The 13,375-nt window shown below is 35.3% G+C and overlaps 1 protein-coding gene across 3 annotated transcripts in view; it reads right to left on the reverse strand.

The window, feature by feature from the left end:
• The window catches only part of KDM4C (lysine demethylase 4C), a 248,398-nt gene that overhangs the window by 21,399 nt on the left and 213,624 nt on the right, over positions 1-13,375 (reverse strand). Inside the window, exons 18-19 of one of the 3 annotated variants that reach the window (XM_027670573.1) lie at positions 8,854-9,039; positions 3,457-3,627 (exon numbers count right to left, since the gene is read on the reverse strand). In XM_027670573.1, the coding sequence (XP_027526374.1) occupies positions 3,457-3,627; positions 8,854-9,039 (357 nt within the window). Of the gene's footprint in view, positions 1-3,456; positions 3,628-8,853; positions 9,040-13,375 lie in introns of those variants that run through there. The other 2 variants (XR_003532110.1, XM_027670574.1) reach the window with 2 other exon arrangements.

The following is a 13,375-nucleotide window of genomic DNA, read 5'->3' on the forward strand; positions in this document are numbered from 1 at the left end:
CATCCTCAACATTTAAATGCTCTTGCTTGTAAGGAATATTTACAGGAGCATTCCATAACCTACAATACTATTTATGATGTTATTCAATTTATAGACTTAAATAAGTGAAATCCATTTTGGGTTGTGGACATGACTATCCACAGACCAGCTTTACCTTTTCAATGGATAACCCCTACATTTATACACTTACTAGTAAACTAAAACACAATGTGGTTATGTTACGGAAGCAAGAGTAATTACACTCATTTTTGTCACGTAGTTTGCTCGATAACCACAAGGTGAAACCATATTAAAGAATTCTGTGTAAATTTGCCACTGAAAGACCACGGCATTTAGTGGAGCAAGTGGCCTGGAAGGATGTTTACCACTTCAGGAGACGTGTGCTCAGCATTCCCATAATCAGAACTCCCTACAGACTCAAAGCATGCTTCACTCTGCAATTATCTTTTTTCTTCCTTGCAATTGATATAATTTGGTGGTATCTTTCTGCCCCCACCCATGTATACTGCAAAGTCTCCCTTGTTCTGCTCTCACTTTAATAAGGTGATATGGGAACAACTTCATCCATAGCTCTAATTCTAGCTTACATATGCATGTATATATACTTGCTGTTAAGGCATCTTGACCATCACAACATATACAGAAACAAATACAACTCCTTGCTATATACCCAGAATATTAATTTCTAGCAAACTGCTAAGATATGCCAGTGGAGATAAGTCCATCAGGTATCAACAGGAGGAAAAAAAAAAAGGAACTGTGGGACACCCTCTCTAAATGAGCAGGCCAAAGAACTGAAAAATTTCCTGATGCATACTCTGTGTACTGACCTCTGTCCTGCTGGACAGGGCAGTACTCCTCTTGAGCTAAGCTAGGGGCTCTGTGACAAGTTATGGAGCATTAGTACTTTAAGAAGTGGCCAGTGGCACACACGCATGCTGTCTGCTGGTAGCAGTTACTCAAGATTGCAGCATAGGCACTCTCTACTTGTGTGCATGCATTGTTAAACTAACTGCTAAACTTGTCATCTCACCTCCTTTAAGATATAACACACCAGCCCCCTCACTGCAGTCTTCCTATGAATTACAAGGGGAAGTTGTCCTGCTGTTGCTTCCAGAAAAAAAATGTTATCCCTATACTTCTTTGCACCCTCTTATACCTGCTGGGTTGAAGGAAAACCGACTGGTTAGCACAACAAAAAGCCAACTCATGGGTTTAAACCCCATAATTGAGGAGTGATTAGTCTAAGAAATTCTGACAAGGTAGAAATCAGGTATAGCACTCAAGCAATAAATAAGGTTGAAATAAAAAAATCTAAATACCTATGCCTATAGCTAACACCTACACTTAAAGACCTCCCACATGATATATTTAGCAAATGGTAATGCAAACCAAGAGAAATACCTATGAGAAGACAACAATGTATACCCTGCTTTGGTTGCTATTGAATGCAAACAGAGTTTCATGAAGCTTCGAGACTGAACTTTGCCTGTTCCCTGTTTCCCTCCTTAAAAATATATCACTCCGTCTGAACATTGGAATTCTGGTCTATCGTGAGCTGAGCTGAAATTATGTAGGGGATTCAGCACATACTGGAAAAGCAGAAAGCTCCTGCTATCTTTGTGAGCTAGTTGAAAAGTGAAAACAGATTAGAAAAATAAGTTCTTCAATAGGCAGCAACATTGCTTTCACACCAGATTTGATGAATAAGTCCTCCCAGCGGCACTAACACCTGATACACACATTGCATGGATTAGTAAATTTTAGTCTGGGAAGAAGAAAAAACATTTTTTCCCCTTCCAGTAACCGCTGCAGGTATATTATCTAATGAAAACACAACAAGATTTCTCTAAGGAATGTGAAATTCGTTTGGTGTTTCCATCAAACAATTATATGTTGTTCATCCACTATCTGAGAAGCACTGAGGCATATCCAGACCTGATTACACTTATTCTTAGCTCCAGATCAGACTTCCCCACTAGGGCAGCAAGCAGTTTCTCATCTCTACCTTACCAGATCCTTGATGCAGGCATTAACAAAAGAGGGGTTTCTAATAACAATACAGCCACATTTACTTAATATCTTGATCATCCTAAATCAGAATGCCTTTGATCATTAATGGAGCCTTTTGGAGTGTTGTGAATTAAAGGATAAATTTTCAAAGGCATGTAAGAGAGATTTACTGACTGACTTCTATTCAGACCAGTGGGAGGTAAACAGCTCAATCCCTGTTATGAAATGTACCCTTTCAAATACCATATTTTCAAAAGGCATCATACTTTTCAATAACTAAGAAACTTTTAAGAACAACAGCAGCATTTCCACCGATGTATCTGTCAGTTAATGCTACTTCCAGGAAAACATCAGGCATTCAGAAAACAGAAGAGCCCAGAGAGTTTCACAGGAGAAAAATACGGAGTGCTCCTAGGAATTGTGCCCCTTGAGCTGCAGAGCATGCATTCTTTGGCATCGCCGAATATGCCAGACTCTTCCCCTTTACATACAGAACAGGACACAGGGCTAAGCGAAAAGTGGTCCTGCAACAACAAACAGCATTTTTGCATACCAGTGTTCCCTGGAGGTTCTAACTCCTAGAGATTATTACCAGAAGATACATGAAAAAATATCAGCTCAGCCCAAAAAAGACTCAGAGGATCATGAAAGTGAAAAAGGATGAGAGTCATATCATGAGAAAGATGTCAAAGGGCACCCGACGGACACCACAAAGCTTAGCATCCAATGGATTCATTGCAAACATGGAGGGAAACAGAATCTTTCCCAACTCTCTGCAAATTTTGTTCATATATGCCAAATGCACAATGTGGTTCTTAGTTATGAGAAACATGGTAGTTTATGTAAGTGCATAAGGGAAATCAAAATCTCAGATGCTTTTTGAAAATGTAATAAACTACACTACACATAGATAAACTATCTTCTCCCTGATGATTTTTATCATGAATAATGTAATCTCACAAACTAAACATTAGAAGGTGTAAACAAGTTGTTGGAACAGATTCTTGAGAGGTATTCTTCACATTACAGCAGTTTTCTATTCTGCAAGGAATTTTTACAATTTATCTCTTAGTGACAGAGAAGGATATATGGAATTCCCTCTCTCATATCTTTTATTAAATACATATTTCTTATTTAATTAAAAGATTTTATAAGATTAATTTTGATTCATTTGGTCAAATGGCAAAGACTAATTAGAACAACCAAGCTTTGTAAGCCCATTAGAAAATAATCATTCTCAGCAGTTAAAGTAATAAACATGAACTGAATATTAAGATGTATTTCCTCAAGGTCAAAAGAGGTAGTTCAAGAGGTTCCCAATCTCTAAAAAAGAAAAACAATCAAATTCAGGAAAAAAACCCCAACAACCAAGCAAACAAAAAAACCAAAACCATAAACCAAGAAAACAAACCAGAACTAATAGGTACCTGAGAAAGTACTTACTACAATGTCTTCAGGAAAAGTATCCAGACTGAAAGAGCCATCATCAAACATAATTTCATAGAAAAGCTGAGACGTCACTCCCATGACTCTGCAGCTATAGTATCGTGTATTTCTATGTTTCGTGATGACTGTCTGCCCAACTCTAATGGTCTTCTCAGATGCTTTAGCTCTCTAGAAGACAGAAAGAATTTAAAAGAGGAGGTAAATTTAAAATAGCAGATTACCCATTGGAAATTTACCAGGGTCAAAATAGGATTGATAACAGTTCACCACTCAGCATAAAAACTGCAAATGCGGTTTTTGATTGATTTCATTCAATCAAGATCACCCTAATTTTTTTCACATAAAAAGTTTCTCCATTTTGTTAGAAAACAAGTGACATCTGAAGAATACTAAATCACAGCATATTTTTGCCACTGATGCCTTCTAACTATTCTGAATTAGGTCAATAATACAAAATTAGCAATATTTGTAAAATTTATTTATAGAATAATTTGTAGAAATTTTTTGAAGATGTAAGATGTGATGAACATGGTCCTGAATTTTGGTTTTAAATGATGGGACTTTGAGGTACTGGATTCCAGTATGATTCTACATAATAGCTTAATAGTTTGCCAAATGGGACGCAATAACTAAATGCATATCCAGTTCTTGCCAGAGCTTTCTACAGCAGTGTATTGGAGAAACTTCTTAACCCATACTGTGCAGAACTTTTGCTTTAAAACTTCAAACAGCACTGAGCACCCGTCCTCACGAATTTACATAGTATATCAGTAATAATATTTTTTTTTCATTTCTCAATTGTAATTTCCCCTGGGGCTAGTTATATCAATCAGAAGACTGGCAGGGTTGTTAAACTATGCAAAAATTCTACATCAATAACTGCTTGATGAATTCTATAAATATAATAAGAACAGAACCTTGTAAGTGAGCAATTGCTCAAGAAGCTCACATTATGCAGACAACCGTTACATCTCAGCTCCCAACTATTGTAGCCCCACGACCTGTCCACTTTAAAAGCAACCTTCTTCATCAGGAAGAATAAAATCATTATCTTCTCATCTTAATAACACACACTTCTTCCTTTTGATCTTGACTGTCTATTCAATACCTCACAAAGGTTCATTTGTTTATGCAGAAGTGAGCAATTGTGAGTTTAGCTATACCTGAACAATTGAGCTTTTCTGCTAATGTAAGATGCTACTACAAAAGGCATATGCACTGGTATATATAAGCATAAAATATTTCTTATTAGATATGTTTATATAAACTACATGAAAATGCTTTATACACTATATACACTAAAGTAATTACCAAATGTCCTAGCAATGCTTTTCAAACCTTCAAAAGCAGTGCATTCTTCAGTTAGTATAAGAGGTTTGAAATTGTCTTATGAAAATCTGGAAAATGCTACTAGCTATAGGATTTTTATCACTAATATCGAAGAGAACCAAAACCAGCATCACTTCTTTTTGTTAAATTTCAAGTATTAGCAGTATGGTCAATGCTTCAGGGGAAGAGGAAAAACCCACCCTAAACTTGAAGACTTCCATTTTTGCAATGACTGTTGTCACTGTCGAGCCTCTTTCCTGGACTTAGTTATGGGATTTAGAATTTTTAAACCTCTCTGCTCCTGCAAACTAAGGGCATACCAAGTACAAATATTCTGTACCATTTCTACAGGCAGTGCACTAAATCTCTGTGCCAGAGCTCTGTGCCTGTCATACGCATTTGGAGGATTTAGTTGAGGTCACCTCAGATAGTAAAACCAAATGATGTTCCTAAAGCATTTACCAAGTTTACCTACAAATAATGTTCTGAGCATACTCACAAATTATTTAACCTTTACATGTATAATAAAATTATTTCCTCCTCATTTTACCTGTCTATAGTTAGACTAAGTAGAAGAATTAACTACATAAATAGCAATTGACTGGTATTATTAAAAGCATGATAAAATATCAATTAGCATGTTTTATTCAATCTTGAAACATATGTAAACATACCTGTACATTTGCCTTTCAATTCTTGACTTTAGCCTACTCAGCTGTTGGGGGCAGGGGAATGGATTAGATGTAAACTAAAGACTATTAATTGATTTATTTACATGAGATAATAGAAAAAGTATTATATTATAGAAACACAAGGAGATATAGTTCTATTAAAAGGCTTAAATCTTTTCTGAAAGAAGATGTAACTCTTCAGAGAAGATGGAGGGCAAACTATAATATTTTAAGAGACAATACAGACTCCTTTAATGATAAAATATTCAGAGAAGGAATGCCATTTCTCATAAAAAAATAGTAAAACCAAGAAATGCATTCTAGCTCAAGGAGAAGATTATTTCTTAGTATGTTATCTTGGTAGGATTGTAGATTTATTTCTCAGAGAAAAATATTCACAAGCGCACTCTGTAATTGATTGCATGTCCCAGAAAACATTTCCTGACAGAAAATCTTAAGAATTTATTGATGTTAAGAATGTCATTTTTGATCAGAAAGGACAGTTGTTATGTAAGGGAGTCTATCAGATTAAAGAAACGGCTGTGGTAGTTACCAGATTATTGAGAAAGCTGTGGTTTAAAAAGTATGATTTTCTTTAATGGTGTGAAAGCCAAGGATGAACTAAGATAGTGGCAGAAATACAGAAAACAACCAGATACAAAGAAAAAAAGCTATTCTCCCCTTCTGTGTGCAAACTTCAAAACGATAAGAGGCAAAATTACTTTCTCCTTCATTTTCTGTATGGTAGTACACAAAACCCTTGTTAAATACATTAACTGTGTCTATATGAATTCATAATAACTATTATGAAATAGGCATCTGATGTATATCTAAATACCTAGAAACCTTTTCAGGAGGGGATCCTCAAAGGTCTGAGACTTACTTGATTCAGGAGCATAACTCTCGTGTCATCATTTACTCCTTGGAACTCCAATTTAGGCACAGAAACTATGCATGACATTTCAAAAATAAGTCAGTTCATGATTTTTGAATAACACGCCCTTCTGAAGGCATGCCTTCGTCTCTCTGAAATGTTCAGGGGCTGGCAGTAGTTAGCAGACAGTGGCAAACAATGCATTACTCAGGTATTCACCAGGAAAAGGATCTACAGCTTCCCTTCGACAGCACCTCTTCATTCCGTGTGTGCTAGAGAGTTTAAGAGCTGGCCGATAATAGTAGAAGATAATTTTATATAGCTCCACAAGCAGCAACAGCAGGGTTTTGGCACCCCCTGTCTTTGCCCTTTCTAAAGACCATTAGTCTTTCAATGTAACTGGGGTTGCCTAGATAGCCTCTTCTGTTCACAATTTCCAAATGAAACATCAGCTCTGAGCATATGCTTGTTTCCAGCCAGCTTTCCCTGATCCTCAGTGCTGTCTTTGCTAATCTTGTATGAATCCTTCAGGAAGTTTTTTGGGTGGCTTTGAAAGGGTATTTTTTGGTTTGTTTTTTTTTTCCCTGTTAGAATAGTTGCATACAACTTCTTTTTCTCATTTTCTTGTGTATGAAAGAGTTCTTTTAATCAAAACAAATCCATGCTTTTAGGCAAGGAAGCTAAAACAACAGCAAAAAAAAAGAGTTCATTGCTATACCTAATGGTGAAGAACAATGTCATTTCTGCTTGAAGGAATAGCTAATAGCTAAGAAAAGCATAACAAGAAAATCAATGGTGAAAAAACTTCCAAAGGCTTAAACATGTGATTAGATTAATTATTCAAAAGACAGAGTATAAAACCAAGCATGTAAAAACATATGGCAACCTCCTTTGTCTCAGGAGTAAGTTAAGAATTTTACAGAGAAAGATTCTTTAACAAAGCATTTGATCTTTCCGAGTTTTGGCCCACTTAAAACACAAAAGCATAATTTTTCTTTCTCTTCTGCAAACCTGATTTTTATTGGAACCATGGGGAAAAAAAGGTAATAATACCAAATTTTTTTCAAAAAGGTTGGTGCTAAGTTTCAGGAAAGGATATAGTAGTCCCATTCCAAGCTACTTTGAATGTCCTTCACACAAGCTCTTAAACAGTAGCTACCTAAAATCCTGTTTCCCCATAGCTGGTGGCTTTTTTTTCTTTGACACTTTGACACAGGTCAAGAAAATCACTAAGAAAACATGTAATTAATGGGACTGATGCAACTCCCACTATCTTGAGTATAAAGACTTGTCTCAAACAAATATTAGAAAACATTTTGGAGGAACAGCCCTATTTTTACTGGCCATGATTTTAATCCAGTAATTTTGAACTAATGATAATGTTTTAAAAAAACTCAAGGAAATACCTTAAGTTGCCTGTACAGACAGAGGTTTAAGTTCGTTTGTTTGTTTTTCAAGCCAAATTCATTTTCTTGAAAAATGTTTGAAGAAACTAAAACCATATCAGGTGTACTGGTTTAACATGTTCATTCATTCTGGAAAACAAAAATATTCAAAAAATTTAACAGTTCCATGGAAATTTTATATAGGCATACACAACATATCTCCCTTTCGAAGAACCACCTGCAGATTGAACACTCAAGACTGATTACTCTAGTTGGGAGGCATTAAATTTTACTACACTCAAAACACAATCTTACTCTTCAGTAGTCTTGTCATTAAGACCAAGGATTCACTGACAAGCACTAGAAAGACCAATATATATTATACAGACATTACCTGGGTTTATGTCTTCCAATTCTAATGTATAAAGGAGAAAAAAAATTTGCAACTTGACTAACTTATCAAGCTCTTTCCTTAATAAAACCATGTCAAGACCTTCTAGTTTGCTAGGAAACAAAATACAGTTTTAAAAGCCCATGATAAATGGTAAGAGTTCTCTCTTAACTGAGATAGTAACCATGTATTTAAATAAAAGACATTAAAGTAATTCTTCATGTGTCTCATCTAAAATTAAAGGTTCCTCCTCAGCACAGGATAGAAATAAAAAGGCACTCATAACATGAATTTTCATGGCATGCCAGTGTTACTTTGCCAGATGACAGAATAATTATAATTGGGTATTTTCAAAAGACTGTTTGGCTGCAGAACAAAGATCTTACATATACACCATATCCATTATCTCACAAGATCTGTGAGTATTTGCAAGATATTATGATCTGGGTATTTATAATACACTTCAGGTTAACAAAACAAGAGAACTCAGGGATTTGTTCTGGCTGTCAAAACAATATATTCAAAAAGAACTTTAGTGCAAACCTGTTAGGCATATCAGGTATCACTTCTCCCAGGTAACAGCATAAGAAAAAATTTTTAAGATGTAATAGATTGCTATATATGGAAATATGACAGTCAGAACTATTATAATACATAGTGTGGATCCTTTCTTCCATTTTCTCTGGAAACACACTTTAATTCTGAAATTCCATTTTTTAACAAATAATGAAACATGTTCCTTACCACATTGTGGTTGATCTTGTGCCTGAAACATGTCATGTAGACAACAAATGGCCAGTCATCGGGTTCCATCAGCACTCCTGCAGCATGGGCACAGGTAACATGGAAGGATGCTGTGCAGCGTCCATATGAACACTGAATGCAGGCACCAGAGATTTTCTTAACTCTCTGTCTGCAGAAGATACATTTCTGTAGAAGCAAAATAAACAGAATATTTACTATACTCCTTCAACTCCACTCACTTCTGCAAGTAACTCGAGGACTAAAAAGTTATTTGTGATTTACTGACTACATTTTATACCTTGCAGTATGCACAGCAAAACAACAAGCATTTATGAATTACAAGGTAACTTAGCAATATGATAATTAATACATAGCACTTTTGCCTTTTTGCATAAATTTGAAGTGTTCCAGTACTATAGAGATAAAACTGATAGACAGCTATTTAAAATTTTAAATTCCATACTTTGAAAATTAACCTACTCCTCCTAAAATAGGTATAACGAAAAACCTACATATGATTCTGCAAAAAACAACAGGAAGACTCAAAAATAAAGAGAAGAGAAATGTAGGGCTAAAGAGGACTTCGATGTATCATTTAACTTAGCCCCCTACTTTGAAGCTGGACTAAATACATATGTAAACAGTCTTTGGGAGATGGCTAATTTAAAATGTTCAGGAAACAGTTTCTACAACATCCTAAGATAGCCTGTTATGGTGGATAGATCTTCTCTAAGCTAGAGATGTTGCCTTTATCTCAAGCCTTTGCAGAATTCCACAGCTGAAGGCTGCTCTTAAGTCCCTTTTTATTTCTTAGTCCAGTTTTCATTGGTTGTGTATTGAATATAATGTTGACACAGTAGGCTGTATTCCCCCATGTCAGAAATCAAAGTTTCATGTCAACAGCTTCACTGGTATCAAGACTGATGTTTTTTCCTTTTGCCAAGTGACAAAAGTAAGGAGCTGATAGGAAAAAAAGATTAAGGGATATAAACTAGGTTAACTCAGTCTGGGAAATAAGCTCCAACATGCTAAAAAAGACAATACAAGATGAACAGTATCTTGCCACCAAAAGACATTACCAAGAACAGTAGATAGAGTAATTACTTCAGTAACTTCTACAGAGAACTGTTTTACATCATATATGGGAACTATTTTTTAAAACTCTCATTATGGTAACAAAATGCAAATGCTATTGATGATCATAAAATTATCTCAAATATTATAAATACAAATATTTTATGTAATGACAAAAAACAGTTAATTCAATAAAACATACTGCTGGAATAGTGATTACTTCCATTTGTTCTCAATTTGCTAGTCATTGATTTTTGTTAAATACCCTCTTGTCTGCCTATGCCAGGAACACTAGTAAGAATAATTTTAATTTATTTTTACTGCATGGTTAATAATCCAAAGTATTTACTATTAACTCACATCCAATTGTTTTTCACAGGTTACTGGAGAACTTTGTTCTCTATTGTTTATTGATTTTCATATTCCGAATAAAACCTGCAAAAATTTAGTGATATAAATCAGCATTTACACAGTTTCAATGGCTTCTGGCACTCAGTTTGTGACTCAAATAATGCTTTTTGCAAGGGCTAGCCCTGTCAAGCTCATGCAGGGTTCTAGTTCCCACATCGCTCTGAATGTGAAATACTCTACAGGTTTTTCCTTCCCTCTGAAAGCAAACTGCCTGTGGCTTCGCACAAGCAGAACTTCGAGTAGCATCTAGCATCTGGAACTTAGTGAAAAATTTTACTTATCATTCACTAAAAGGACCAGAACTCAGCTCACCCTACTGTGGGACCATCAGGCCTGAAAGACTAGTAAGATGTAAAGATGATTTTGCCATCAAAAGAAATGTTTCAGAGACTTCACTGATATGCTTCCATCTCATTGTGCATTTGTACTCATCTGCAAGAGGTCATTTTCAGATAAATAGAGCAACTGTTTCTCAAGGGAGCTTAAGGATGTTTTTTATATATACACTTTCAGAACCAACTAAACAGAAATTCGAGAAAGAAAATACAACTGAAATCTAATTTGTATCCTGTCTAGACAATGAGTTCATGTAAATACACAGCTCCTTTTTAAATGCTTTTTCACACAGATATATACATAAACTCACTAATCAGTGTAGTGGAAGAAGAAAGACTGAAATACTTATGAGTATTAAAAAAGCCAAACCTAACCAAACCAAACCAAAAACCCAACTAACCAAAAAAAAAAAAAACCAACCAAAAAAAGCCTACCAAATAAAAAACCTCATGTGTGTTCTCATTAAAACCCTCCAAAAATGTAGTTCAAACAAAATGTAGAGAATGGGGAAAAGAAATAAAGTAAAAAACAGCTAAGCTAGTGCTAACTGAAGAAATTGTAATGTTACATAAGGAAATGCTGATTACCTTAAATTACTGGCCACACTTGCACAAGACAGCGAATATGCAAACATTACAATGTGGTTGTAAGTTTCCTTTGCACGTTACTAAAGTATCATAAAAACTTGAGAGACGCAGAAATCTAAACCAATACATTACATGAGTAATGCTTCAGAAAAAAAGATGTACTTACAACTATATATATGCACAATTGTTCTCCTATATTAATATTTTAAGGTTTATTACCTTTCAGAAGTGGAAAAGCTGAGAAAATAAAAGCAATATGAGGACAGTGAGAAATGCTGATAAGGAAGCTGGAAATGCAGTCAGGAAAACTGAAAATGTGACACACTAAATGGCATGGCCAAATCTTCAGAAATTAGAGTGTAACTTCATGCCCTCCTGTAAAAGACTGACTTCTTTGTTCTCTCCCAGCACAGGTTAACTTAATAAGAACTTGTTTGACAAACTGGCATAGTCTGAGAACTCTTATTTCTCACAGTGCTTTCCAGAGTTACAACTTGAAAGAACTGAAAAGATCTAATTAAAAGCAAGCTGTCCAATTACTATTGACTATATTCTTATTTCAGTCATGTTGGTGTAAAATTAGTGTAATTCTGATGAAAAGTGAACCTGCTTCAGATCTACTCTTATATAAAAGGAATACTGGTTGGTCATACGTAAATGTGTGAATCCAGACTTCAGGTCACATGACAGAAGTGAAGAAATTCCTGTGTTTTAACCATGCGATAAATCCAACTCATTGCCAAGTACAAGAAAGGTAACTTGTTACATCAGTTAACTCCAAACACACATTAATCTTTTGTGCTATACTCGTACACTCTTCAGGTATCTAAAAGATTAAGATCATGGATATGAACAGGGGGAAAAAGTTTCTGTACATGCAGAAAAAGAAAAAACAACCTATTTCTCCCTATGCTTAGGAAATATCAGAAAAACTATGAAAACCTTTCTTCTTTCAGAATGCACGAAAAGAATCAAGGTTGGCAAATAATGAAATACATTTCCTATTTTCTGTAAGATGCTGTGTCCTTTATACAAGTATGACACCAAGAGGGATGACGCAGATGTACCTCAGCCTTCGGAGTACCTCAGCGTCTCAAACTTCGGAATGAATTTTGAAAAGTACATGTGAAAGACAGGTGTACCAGCAAACTACAGCTTGCATAACTGTATCAGGCAGCATGGCCTCATTCAGACATATGCGAAAAAGCTCCTTCCTGTTTGAAACTATATATCAAATAGTTAATTTATCATATTTTATTAATAACATCAGAACCTACAGAATAAAAGCATAGCAAACTATAAAGATCTCTTTTGCATACATTTTTGGAACATTAGCTGAGCTACATACCAAGCTCTATATTAGCCATAAGAAGTAAATTGAACTGTGCTGTGTCTGATCCATACTGGCAACACTTTCTCTCTTCAGCTTCTGAGAAATAATATATTTCTCATACTCTCACCTGGGGCTTTACAACATATGAATTTAAATTATTTTTTCAACCTTTTTCCCCCTATGGTAATATTATTTATTATAGAATGAGGATACATGAAAAAAAAGGGGAGGGGGAGAATGACATAAATGTAACAAAAAAAACCAACAAAACCAAACCAAGCAACCAACCAAAAAAACAAACCCACAAAAAACCCAAAAAACCCCACTGAAAGTGACCTAAGGAAAAAGGCCTCAGAATTACTAGAAAAGAGAGAGAATAACTTGTTTTGAAGACTGAGGTTCCACTCTCCCTCCAACTCTTCTTTGAAGTCTGACTTTCCTACATTTGTAAAATGAAGGGATTGTATAGAATGGAACAAATCCTGAACTATTCCTGCAAAAGATAGAGTCTAAACACCTCCCTGACTGGGTGAACCTTGTATTTAGGCATGTAAGCTTGCTACTTGTGAAATGAACACACCTGACATACCATAAACACATTTTCCGAAATACAATAATGCCAATTCAATGCCCAACTGACAGTTTTTCATTAGCTTGAAACGATAGCTGTTCCTATCAGCTAAAGCAAATTCAACATTCTAGATGGCTAGGAAGAATGTCATTTTGACAAAATGATTGCTAGATATTAGTGCAAAGCAGAGACCAAGGGGAAGGTAGCTAA

The sequence above is a fragment of the Neopelma chrysocephalum genome, unplaced genomic scaffold, assembly GCF_003984885.1.
Source record: "Neopelma chrysocephalum unplaced genomic scaffold, ASM398488v2 Primary Assembly neopelma1_96921, whole genome shotgun sequence".
Classification (NCBI taxonomy): domain Eukaryota; kingdom Metazoa; phylum Chordata; class Aves; order Passeriformes; family Pipridae; genus Neopelma; species Neopelma chrysocephalum.